Source organism: Astatotilapia calliptera, chromosome 18, assembly GCF_900246225.1.
Source record: "Astatotilapia calliptera chromosome 18, fAstCal1.2, whole genome shotgun sequence".
NCBI lineage: Eukaryota > Metazoa > Chordata > Actinopteri > Cichliformes > Cichlidae > Astatotilapia > Astatotilapia calliptera.
The window spans coordinates 27,457,626-27,469,055 of record NC_039319.1 but is presented as its reverse complement, the minus strand read 5'-3'; the positions used below and the strand labels follow the sequence as shown (position 1 = coordinate 27,469,055).

The 11,430-nt window shown below is 37.8% G+C and overlaps 1 protein-coding gene across 1 annotated transcript; it reads left to right on the top strand.

Moving 5' to 3' along the window:
* Window positions 1–4,415: 4,415 nt before the first annotated feature.
* LOC113011133 (solute carrier family 22 member 13-like) lies at window positions 4,416–9,994 on the top strand. The gene is made up of 10 exons (XM_026150527.1): window positions 4,416–4,790; window positions 4,913–5,016; window positions 7,411–7,565; window positions 8,186–8,354; window positions 8,437–8,557; window positions 8,839–8,933; window positions 9,115–9,329; window positions 9,424–9,532; window positions 9,639–9,845; window positions 9,934–9,994. The coding sequence occupies exons 1-10, from the start codon at window positions 4,416–4,418 to the stop codon at window positions 9,992–9,994; spliced, it is 1,611 nt and encodes a 536-aa protein (XP_026006312.1).
* The last annotated feature ends 1,436 nt before the right edge of the window (window positions 9,995–11,430 follow it).

Genomic DNA, 11,430 nt, shown 5'->3' with positions numbered 1-11,430 from the left:
CTTGTTTCCCATTAACTGCTGCAGCATCACATTCTGAAAGCAACCCTGCTGTTATTCTATCATGTGTTTAACTTTGTGAAGGTGAATCTTAATCCAAACTATGATCTTTTCATAAATGTCACCAAGTAGTTTGTGTGCATAATTATAATTATAATAATCATTCTCAGCATTAGAAACTATTTTGGGTGATTATTTTGAAATATTGTGCAAACACATGACCAGTGAAAAGACCTGAAGGAGCAACAATCACTCATTGCTCACTACATGATGGGAAGGTCCCAGCAACCTAGCCCTTCTGCATCATAGCTAAGTGAAGGCTCAGTGTCACCTGATCCAGCCTTAACTATGAGCTGCATCAAAAAGGAATGTTTTAATGCTAAGTAGAGAGGGTGTGTGTCTGCTGAATGCAAACTGGGAGCTGGTTCCACAGAATAGCGGCCTGAAAGCTAAAGGCACTGCCTCCCATTCTGCTTTATGTCCTAGGAGCCACAAGTAGGCCAGTAGTATGAGGGCAAAGTGCTCTATTGGGATGGTGTGGTAGTATGAGGTCTTTAAGATTACTTAAGACCGATTCTCTAGTCCCTGTCAGTACTCTCACTGCTCACTGCAGCACTTTGTTTCCCGAAGCCAACTGATGGCTTTTTAGGAGACCCTGATAACTTACTGATGTAAGTTACTTCTAGTCCAGCCTAGAAGTAATAAATTAATGAACTAGTTTTTCATCATCACTCTTAAAGAGGATCTTTCTAATTTTAGAGGTATTGCACAAATCACTGCATTACTGCAGTTTAAACTAATTGGTGTGTGTAATCTGGATTCATGGATATGTAAAGCTGGTATCATTGGCATAATAATGAAAATGTAAATTATGTCTTCTAATAATACTTCCTAAGTGAAACATGTATAATATAAACAGAACTGCACAGAATCCTGTGGAACTCCATAATGCGAGGAAGAATTTGAGATTTAAAAAAAAAACGTTGGAGATTAGCCTATAATTATCTAAGACAGCTGGGGCACGTGATGCGTTTTTAAGCAACGGTTTAATTAATGACACCCTCAACGCCATTGGGATGAGGGTGGGCCATGTCATATCATTCACAAAAATACAGGTAATTTTTTTTTTTTTTGATATCATGATATTTCATGGTGTAAACACATCACCCCATCACACAGTGGATTACAGTCACGTGGGTCATGCAGCATGAAGTTATTAAAGTTGTTAAAGTGAAGAAAACGTTATGGCTGAAGATTTAATTCACAAAAGCGCAGCTCTTCAGTGTTGTTTAATTATTTTGGATACAAACGAGGAGCTACAGAACAAACAACAATAATATGTAAGGAGTGCACGAAGGCTATAATATCTAAAGGGGAAATCCCTCTAATTTATTTCACAATCTCAAGCATCAACACCTGATTCTAGTAAAGAGCCAGGCAATCAAAGAATGAGCAGTCAGCGAAACTGTATCATTACTGCGTGGTCAGTAGAATCAGAAACACCACCACAAGCTTCAAGATCAGCTGAAGACAACCTGGGCCAAAGCGCAAAGTTGCCAAAGAAGACCCTTGGAAGCTTTTTTAAGAGGGTAGCAGCAAGGACTGGGACCATCTCCAAGGGACAGGCAGAGTTAAAAACGACCTAGATTGTCCCCCAGCAGATGGTGACAATGATCCCCTCAAATGGTGGAAAGTGCACGAGGTTAACTGTCCTCAGGTCAGTCATTTGGCAAAAAAGTACTTGTGCATCCAAGCCACAAAGTGCAGCCTCTGATAGGTTGTTCAGCACAGAAGAGAACATTGTCACCTGTAATAGGCCTGCTCAGTTACAGTTTTTTCTGAATGCTTAAACCCTAACTGTGATTCCTGTAGCACAATCTCTAAAACTATTCAGACTTATAGCAAAACCACTCACTGAGTTTGCAAAACTAAAAGCACAAAAACTGCTTTGCACTCAGTTTGCAATTTTGTAACACACACTTTGCAAAACTGTAGGCACAATTCACTGCACAACACTCAATTACCAAATTTCCAACACACTCCTAGCAAAAGTATACACATGTATGGCTATCATTAACACTAATTTGCCAACTGTCTGGCACACTTTCACATGTGAAAACTTTTTTAGATAATCAGTTCACTTTGCAATCAGCCTAAGCACTATAATACAGGTAAGCTGTGTGTGCGGAGTACAATGGAGGGAGCAGAAAGAGTGAGAAGTAGAGGAGGCCGAGGAAGAGGACGTGGAGGTGAAGAAGTAGGATGAAGAGGACGACAAGGACAAGGAGGAGCAAGAGGAAGACGAGGAAGGGGGTGAGGAAGGGTAGGAAGAGTAAGAAATAGAATTGCTGATGACATCAGAGCTACAATAGTGGACCATGTAATCAACCGTGGAATGACCCTGAGGGTAGCTGGCCAACGGGTCCAGCCTAACTCGAGCCGCTACACTGTAGCAAGTACCATAAGGACATCTTGAAATGAGAATCGGTTAGTACAGTCACTTCGCACTAAGATTTGTAGCACTGCCATATGCCAATGAGAAACACACCAATACCATTGATGTAAAAATACTGAAATTGTTACTTTACAGAATTGCTAGATGACCAGATGCTGGGGGCAGAGGAAGCATGTTCACTGCAGACCAAGTAACCCATATAGTCATTATGGCGATTGCAAATAATCCTATACTTGGAAATGAACACTTGTGTTTGTTTTGATGTGTTTGAATAAACACCAGTACTTGAAGTTTGGATCCCTCTATGCTTATGGATCTATGACAGAAGTATGAGCTCAAACTGACATAGCCTACCTTGTGCACAGAGAAACCAAAGGCCAGATGTGTTTTGTATTCATACCATCAGTGTGTAGTTGGCGCATTGTGTGCTTAGTAGATGATGGCTTGTGTGTACTGTTTGATACGGAAACACCATTTTTACCAAGGTGTGAAGAGTTAATCTAGCTGTGTTTGCTTTTGCAAGAGAACTACAATGTTTTGATTATTGGGTGACAGGTTTTCTTATTTGTGTGAAGAGTTTTGCAAAATTAGCCAATAGTTACAAAAAATGTGCTTAAGCAATCAGAAAAAACTGTAAAAGCAACTTATTTTTTTGTTTGATTGTTTATGCTCAAAAGATTTGAGAATTATTCATTTTATTTTTCTAAACGGCACTTTTTTGTGGTGGATTTTATTTTATTCTTTTAGTATTTATGTTTTATACAAACTTTTTCAATCCAAAGAACAGAGGGAGAATTTTTATTTTTATACTTTAAGACTGAATACATTAAAGTTACCTGTGTAATTTAGCTATGTTTTTCTTTTTATAGAATATAAAAATATACCTGTTATGTTTAATTTGTCAAATTAATAACTTTTTCTGTATTTTGTCATATCGTCAAATTTATCGTTATCATGAGAATACTCTGAAATATCGTGATATTATGTTTGGGCCATATCATCCATCCCTAATGTCATATCTAGCCCATTTGCCAATGTGTCTTAACAAGAAGCTGAGTAAGCGTACATAATAAAGTGGTCATTGAGTGTTTATGTTCTGCATATTGTGCAAGACTGAAACAAGAGGGATTTCTGAACCTTTTAATTGGGTATAAATCAGTCACATTTTTGTGAATATATCCACACAAACTGTAGAAACACCTCCATTAGAAACACATCCATTACACATTTAAATGTCTGTTTTGCAAATGTATTCCTGGATAAACTGAGAATGTTTATAGCTGCTATTGAGTAATGTATACAACTGGAGTTTATACCTTGAGTGTGCTAACACTGCGAAAAGCAAACAATCCTTTAGTTTTTCCTTAGTTACATTTTTACTCATTAATCCCTTTACTGTTCAGGCATAAATTATAAACTATATGATCTTTCTTGATTGCAGGCAAACATTGTTACATCATCTCTTTTGACTTGCAGTATTACTTGTCTCTCTTTCTCTGCTTTTTTGTGTCAGCTATTTTGATTACACACCACTAAGAGACTTAGCTCTGTTTACTGCTTATTGCCGACTCAGATATTCTGCAGCCTAATGAACTTACATATTTACAGCAGCAGACTTAAAATCAACAATAGGTTGGGTTTGTGTGTGTGTGTGTGTGTGTGTGTGTGTGTGTGTGTGTGTGTGTGTGTGTGTGTGTGTGTGTGTGATGACTTTTGAAACAGCACTAAAAGAAATGATCAGATTGTAAGCATATAGATAAGTGATAAGAGTTTTTACACAGTTGTATAAAGGATGTACGAATGTGCTGACATGACAGCAGTTCAGTACCTTCAAGTAAGAACAATTAAAATAAAGGGTCTTGTGTGCTAAAAAGATAATATAGCTGGGTTAAAGATTAACAGTCACTGTATGAGTCGGCGCTGCAGCTCTTTTGTTTTTCAGACCTTCACCATCAAGCTCAAAATGACAGACTTTGGAGAGATTCTAAGGAACATTGGGGAATTTGGATTATTCCAGAAGATCACTCTAATTGCACTTTGCTTTCCAAACTTTGTTCAGACTTTTCTCTTTGCCAGTTTTGTTTTCATCCAATCAGATCCAGACAGACACTGCAACACAGACTGGATCCTCAGTGCTGCTCCTAACCTGACCTCAGAGGAGCAGCTCAACCTGACCGTGCCTCGGGAGGAGGATGGGACCTTCAGCAAGTGTGAGATGTTTGTCCCAGTGAGCTGGGACATTGATACTATCAGAGAGTACAGACTCAATGAGACCACAGGGTGCCAGGATGGATGGGTGTATGGGAACATGCTCTATAAAGCCACCATAGTCACTGATGTAAGTGAAATTTGTTGTTCAGTAGATCTCTCACCTCCATGAAACATTACATTAATTATTTTGTTTGTCTGTTTTATTATTATTATTATTATTATTATTATTATTATTACAAATACTCACAGTTTGATCTAGTGTGTGGCCAGGCCAGCTTGGTGGAAGTGATTCAAGCAATGTTCATGGCTGGAGTTCTTGTTGGTTCTCTCGTATTTGGACCTTTTGCTGAATCGTAAGTGTGCTCCTTGCAGTAGTTCATTGTTCCAAAATACAGAAATACTTTAATACAATTTCACAGGGAATGAATAACTTTTGTCTTTCAGCACCTTTACAAAACAAATGTTTGCTTCTCTATCTTAGCAACAGCTAACCAAAGAATTTTTACAATTTTTCAAAGTTTAACAACAAATAGACGTGTGAAGAGTTTGCTGTACACACTCTTCAAGATTTCAACAAACTAAATGTTACCTAATAATTAGTCAGCATTAAAGATATATGTATCTCAAAATATAAAACTATATTTCTACAAACCCAATTCCAAAGAGTTGGGACAGTGTGTAAAATCTGAGTAGAAACAGAATGGAATATTTTTCAAATAAACCCATATTTTCCTGATGTGCTGATGTTAAATTATACTTACAATGAAATCTGTATGAAGTCAGTATTCCATATGCGTTTCTATAGATCTTTAATGTAGTATGTTAAAGGGTTGCTTCCCTACATACATAACAAAACTGCAAATACAGTCATCTGAAAAGAGAGTTTTTAGAGGACTGTTGTGTAGTCTCTGTGCAGTCCTGTGAAAAAAATAACTTGCTTTGGCAGCAATTCCCCAGATTGATGCTGAGGGAAATCTAGGTGCACTCAAAAAAATGAAACTGGGTGGTTGTTACATTAACAAGATTCAAACTTGTTGTTTCTATGGTTAATGATTAAATCATGCAGGGTTTGCATGAAATTCAGCAACTTAATTTATTCTTGTTGAGATGACATAATACAATCTAGTTAGAGTGGTTAGTTGACTGAACTAACAAAATTCACAAGATCATACACGATTTCAAACCACAGGAAAATCACTGGGGTAATAAGAGGCAGACAATCGTACACACACCACATATGTGCTGTTGCTATTTATTGTGGTTTAACCTGTCGAGGACAAAAACGTACAGAAAATTCTGTATCACGCCTTGTAATCATAACCTTCCTATTTTTGTAAGTCTCACTTCACAGCTTGGTGGCGCAGTGATTAACACTGTTGCCTCACACAGCAAGAAGGTCCTGGGTTCAAAACCACTATCTGGTCAAGTTTGCAGTGGGTTCTGCCTGGGTACTCTGGTTTCCTCCCACAGTTGAAAGTCATGCAGTTATTAGGGTCACATTAACTGGTGCTTCTTGTGTAAATGGTTGTCTGTCTCTATGTGGTAGTGCAGTTGATTAACAGCACTTGCTATTTACCCTCCTCAGTGTTACTGAAACATGGGGTGTGGCTTTTCACAGGACTGCCCGTGAAAAAACTCTATTTTTACATGATTGCATTACTGTTATCTCTTTAATGGCACAACATTAACCCGCAGCTCTTGTGATCAGTGTTAGGAAGGTTACTTTTAAAATGTATTCCACTACAGATTACAGAATACATGCCCCAAAATGTATTTTGTAACATATTCCGTTGCGTTAGTCAATGAGAGTAACGTATTCTCAATACTTTGGATTACTTAATATATTATCAAGCGTTTTACAACTACATGAATGTACTATTGCTGTGTGATTTATTACTATTACTGAAGGTTACTTGCCATACAAACACCTAATTTTAAAAAATATTTCTTTCACATCATTATGCGGGCTGCATGTAGAGGTGACATGGGCCGCGAGATTGAGACACAGGCATTAGAGCCTCTTAATGCGTGTTTTGTTTGGGTTTCCACTGGCGTGGAGTTACCAACAAGAGAGAGGGGACAGCCTAACATATGAAACACGAAAAGACTGCCGTGTAATCCCTTTATTTCAACAAAGTAACTGTATTCTGAATACCACCTTTTAAAACGGTAACTGTAACAGAATACATCGATCGAGGACGCTGAAGATATCTACCTATTCGGAACCATGATAACAGGGTTCTTGCTGATCGGAGCTGGCTTATTGGAGAAATAAGAGAGCGGAACCGGCTGTTCAAACCCCCCCAAGGCTGCCCGCTGGAATCGAAGCGATGGGACGAGGCGCAACCTCTCACAATGAACGTAATATGGTTAACACCTTGGAGATGCTTACAGCTGCTGTGAAGGCTCAAAACAACACCACTGAGCGTATGGGGGGATACATCAGAGAGAGGCCTGCTCAAAATGAGACCCTTGAGTTGGAACACATCGCGGAACGGATCACTGCAGTTGTGAGGTCTCAGAATCAAAAGAATGACAACACCACGGAACAGAAGTTTGATACCATCATGGGGAGGCTCGCGGCTCTCCCATTTCACTGCAGGGCAACCTGCTTGTGACAAATAAAGCTGATTCTGATTCTGATAAATACGTAACAGCAGGTCATGTATTCCGTTACTCCCCAACGCTGCTTGTGATTTACATAACAGAAGCTAATGTATCCCTGTGTGTTTGTCTTGGTGTTTCAGATTCGGCCGCAAACGAGCAACTCAGATTCCAGCAGTTCTGTTGTCTGTATTCACCGTGACAACAGCTCTCTGTCCCAACGTCTACTTATATTTAGTATCTCTGTTTCTGGTGGGATTTGGAGCTGGAGGATATCGAGTCAACAGCATCATACTATGTATGAAGAGTACACTAACTTTTTACATCTTCTGGACAAGGCTACAACTAACAGTAGTTTTCATTGTAAAATAATCTGCCAGTTGTTCTCTCAATGGCTAAGATGATGTTCTTATAATGTTTTAGAGGTCCAACAAGGCTGTACTGATCTGATATTTTCCATTCAAACTTTCTACTTCCACCTCTTCCCATTTATTATTTTTATTGTTACTTTTATCTTACTGTTGCCTTTGTGACCGTTTTACATATTTACATTTACATAAGAGACAAAAGATAATCAGTTTCTAAACATAAAGATGTTGGACAAAGGACAAAGACACATTTATGTAATTTTGTGTCCACCTTTCTACAGGGGGTTTTGTCTTCAACTAAACACATACTTGAGAAACTCTTGGGTTGTTGTTGGTTGGTTTGGGTCATTATCCATTCACACTGAGATGTTCTGTCTGATTAGGTATTAAATAGTAATAGAAAAATATATGTACAGTCAGCCGAGATATTCATAGCAGCTGATGTGCAATGTTTTTACTTATTTTTGTTGTTATGTATTTATTTTGTTCCATTTGAGCTGAGGTCTTAATCTAAAATAAACAAACAATTAACATATTTTCCTTATTGCAGCCACTGAATGGATTGGGATGTCCAAAAGATCATGGGGAGCTTGTGTGACTCAGCTGTTTAGTGCAATTGGAGAGTGCGTCCTCGCTGGTATGATCTATGGCATCCGAAACTGGAGACTGGCTCAGCTGATCACAGCAGTTCCGCTTGCAGTGCTTATTATCTACATATGGTGTGTATTTCACTCTATTTATTGAGTTATTTATACATTTCAAAATGTCTGTTTGTTTGAAGTTCAATTTTCTTCCTATCAGGTTTATTCCAGAGTCAGCCAGGTGGCTGTTAAGCAGAGGCAGAAAAGAAGAAGCCAAACAGCTCATTGTCAAAGCAGCAGCCATTAACAAACACCCTGTGTCAGAGTCTCTTCTGGACAAGGTAGTGAATCACATTCATCAGGGGAGGAGTTTTCAAGAACATCGATGACACCTGTAAAATAGCTGTTTATTTGTTATGTTTACTATTCAACATATTCATGACAAGAGATGTATCTATGTATTAGCCCTGCAATAGAATGGGGACCTGGTCAGGGTGTCTCTCACTGTATGTAATGTCAACCCTGAACTGGAACTGGAAAAAACTAGACTGATGGATTCATTTCAAGTCCTTTTTCTTAATTTGCTATGATGGTGTTACAGCAAGCGTGACTTCTCCCACAGATTGAAGTGAATAACTCTGTGAATAACAGAGGAATAAAAATCCTCTTCAGATCATCACTGCTGACCAGATATTTCTTTATTATAATACTGTCATGGTAAGTTCAACATCTATAGTGAGGTTAATACATTAAAAGGGAAATATTTCAATGCAAAAACATGTTGCTGTTGGCAATTTGATGTTTTGATGATTAAATGGCCATTCATAAATGTGTTATAAATGGTTCATGATACAGGACTTTTGTGTCTGATTAAATGTGTTTCTCTTCTCTTTTAAAGGTTTTCCGTGAATCTTTCCATCTACAGTTTGTACTTAGACATGCAAAACTTTGGTTTGAGCATCTTTGTAACCCAACTCCTTTATGGTGTTTTTGAAGTACCATCTGTTTTACTCTCCATGTGGCTGCTGGAGATTTTGGGGAGGAAAATATTATTCATAGCAACCCTTCTGATCGGAGGAGTCTCTTCCATACTTATCCTAGCTGTTCCTGATGGTAAAAGCTTTGTTATATCGCAAAATACATTTTCAATTGTCTGCTTATCATGTTTACGTTCACTTTTATTAATTATTTATTTCCTTTATGTCAGGTTACGCCATTGCTGTCACATCTTTAGCTGTTGCATCTCGTTTTTTCTTGATATGGGCTGGCTCTGTTTGTATGGTCTTTATGCAGGAGTTGTTTCCAACATCGGTTAGGTAAGCAGTCACAGTTTTTATTCATGTTTGTGAACAATACCCTGACTTGTGTGAAAAGAACACACGGGAGGAATTAGTGAGTATACCATTTGTCTTCCTGTTTCAGACAAACAGCCACAGCTTTAGGATCCATATCAGCAAGATTAGGTGGATTACTGGCTCCACTGCTGAACTTGTTGGCCATGTACCACTCGGTCATACCCATCACAGTCTTCAGCTGCCTTACGTTGATAGGTGGATTTCTCGGCTTCTTGCTTCCCGAAACCAAAAGAAAAGAGCTTCCTGAGACGACTGAAGAGGCTGAGCGCAATGGGTATCAGTGTTTAACTACTGCAGCATCTCAAACATGTTATTTTGTCAGTCATCATTTTTTTCATCTGTTTCTGCTTTATATCTTTCAGACAAGTTAGTTCCACAAGAAGAACAACTACCAGTCCACATTCATATTCAACCAAGATGTAGATGTTTGTGTACTGACTTTGTTTTGTATTGAGTTTTTAACTCTTTCTACAAATATACCAAAATAATTATATGTTTTTAATTCAAATATGTGGGGATTCTAACACAGGAAACTCTAAAAAGACAGGACACAGACAGATAAGAGAAATCACAACCACGGACAAACAAGGCTGGGACATATATACACAGGTGGGTGATAAGGGTAGTGGAAACAGCTGGGGAACACACTAGGAACAAATTAGGCTTGACGAGGCAGAGGAAGCAAAACTCAACATAATGCAGAGACCACGGCTAACAAAATAAAACAGGAAGTGACAAACACGGAACAGAGACAAAGAACAAAAAACAGAAGATGTGAGCTTGACACAGACAAACAGGGAAAGACATGACAACATACAGGAGACAGACATACACACAGATGAGACAGGGAACAACTGGACACGAAAGGGGACTAACTAAATCAGGAGAGGGACTAAGAATTAGAACCATGGATAACTAAACTAGGGAGTGAGATTATGACAGAGCATCACTGCACTGTCGAGATCATCAATATCCTCAAATTTGAAGACACGTATTCTACTAATTAATCCATGATTCATAATAATCTGATCCCTTTATCATTCCTTGCTTTATTCTGCAGCAGATACACTGTAATAGTGTTTGCTTTGTATGTTTCTCCGTACCTCCACAGAGTTGTATTGTATGGACCAACTGTGAAACAATACCGTTATTGTATTAATGATTTTTGATATAAGAGATCTCTTAGTTTTATATAATGCAAGCATTTAGATACAGTCTTATATGAGCTTTTTAACGATTTGGCATCAGTTTATGGACTTACTTTATTATAACTTTGTTCATCATAATTATAAATTAATTTTTTCTAAGCACTACATGTTTTTTATGTTATAATTTAGTGATAAATTATTGACTTTCAATCTTTTCTGTAAAGGCATTGTTTGCAAACAGTTTAACATTAAATCCAAAAATACTCTTCAGTGAAAGTAGAGTGTGGCATCACCTGAGACTGGCACCTAAACTATCTGGCACGTTCGTGCAAAGTCATAATTTCATTCTGATGTAATTTAAATATAAATATAAAAAAGATTTAACACCAAATTTAAATTTCATGGGCGGCATGTTATATAACACAAATCCAGTTGTTTCCCACAAATAAAAGAAATGAAACAAAGAAACAAAAATTGCTTCTGTGTTAATACTTTTTTTCAAATGTGATAAAATAAAATAAAGTAAAAGCGGTCGACTGCTCTCTCTCCATACCTCCAATCTGTTCTTTCACATCGAGTTTATTTCAACCTGCACTGACTATCACAACTCTTCACACACACTAAGTTACTTTAGTGCACCATACTGTGTAATACACTTTATAGTGTAATACTGAGCCTTTTCTGTTTTTGCTTTGAAATATTTTACTTTGT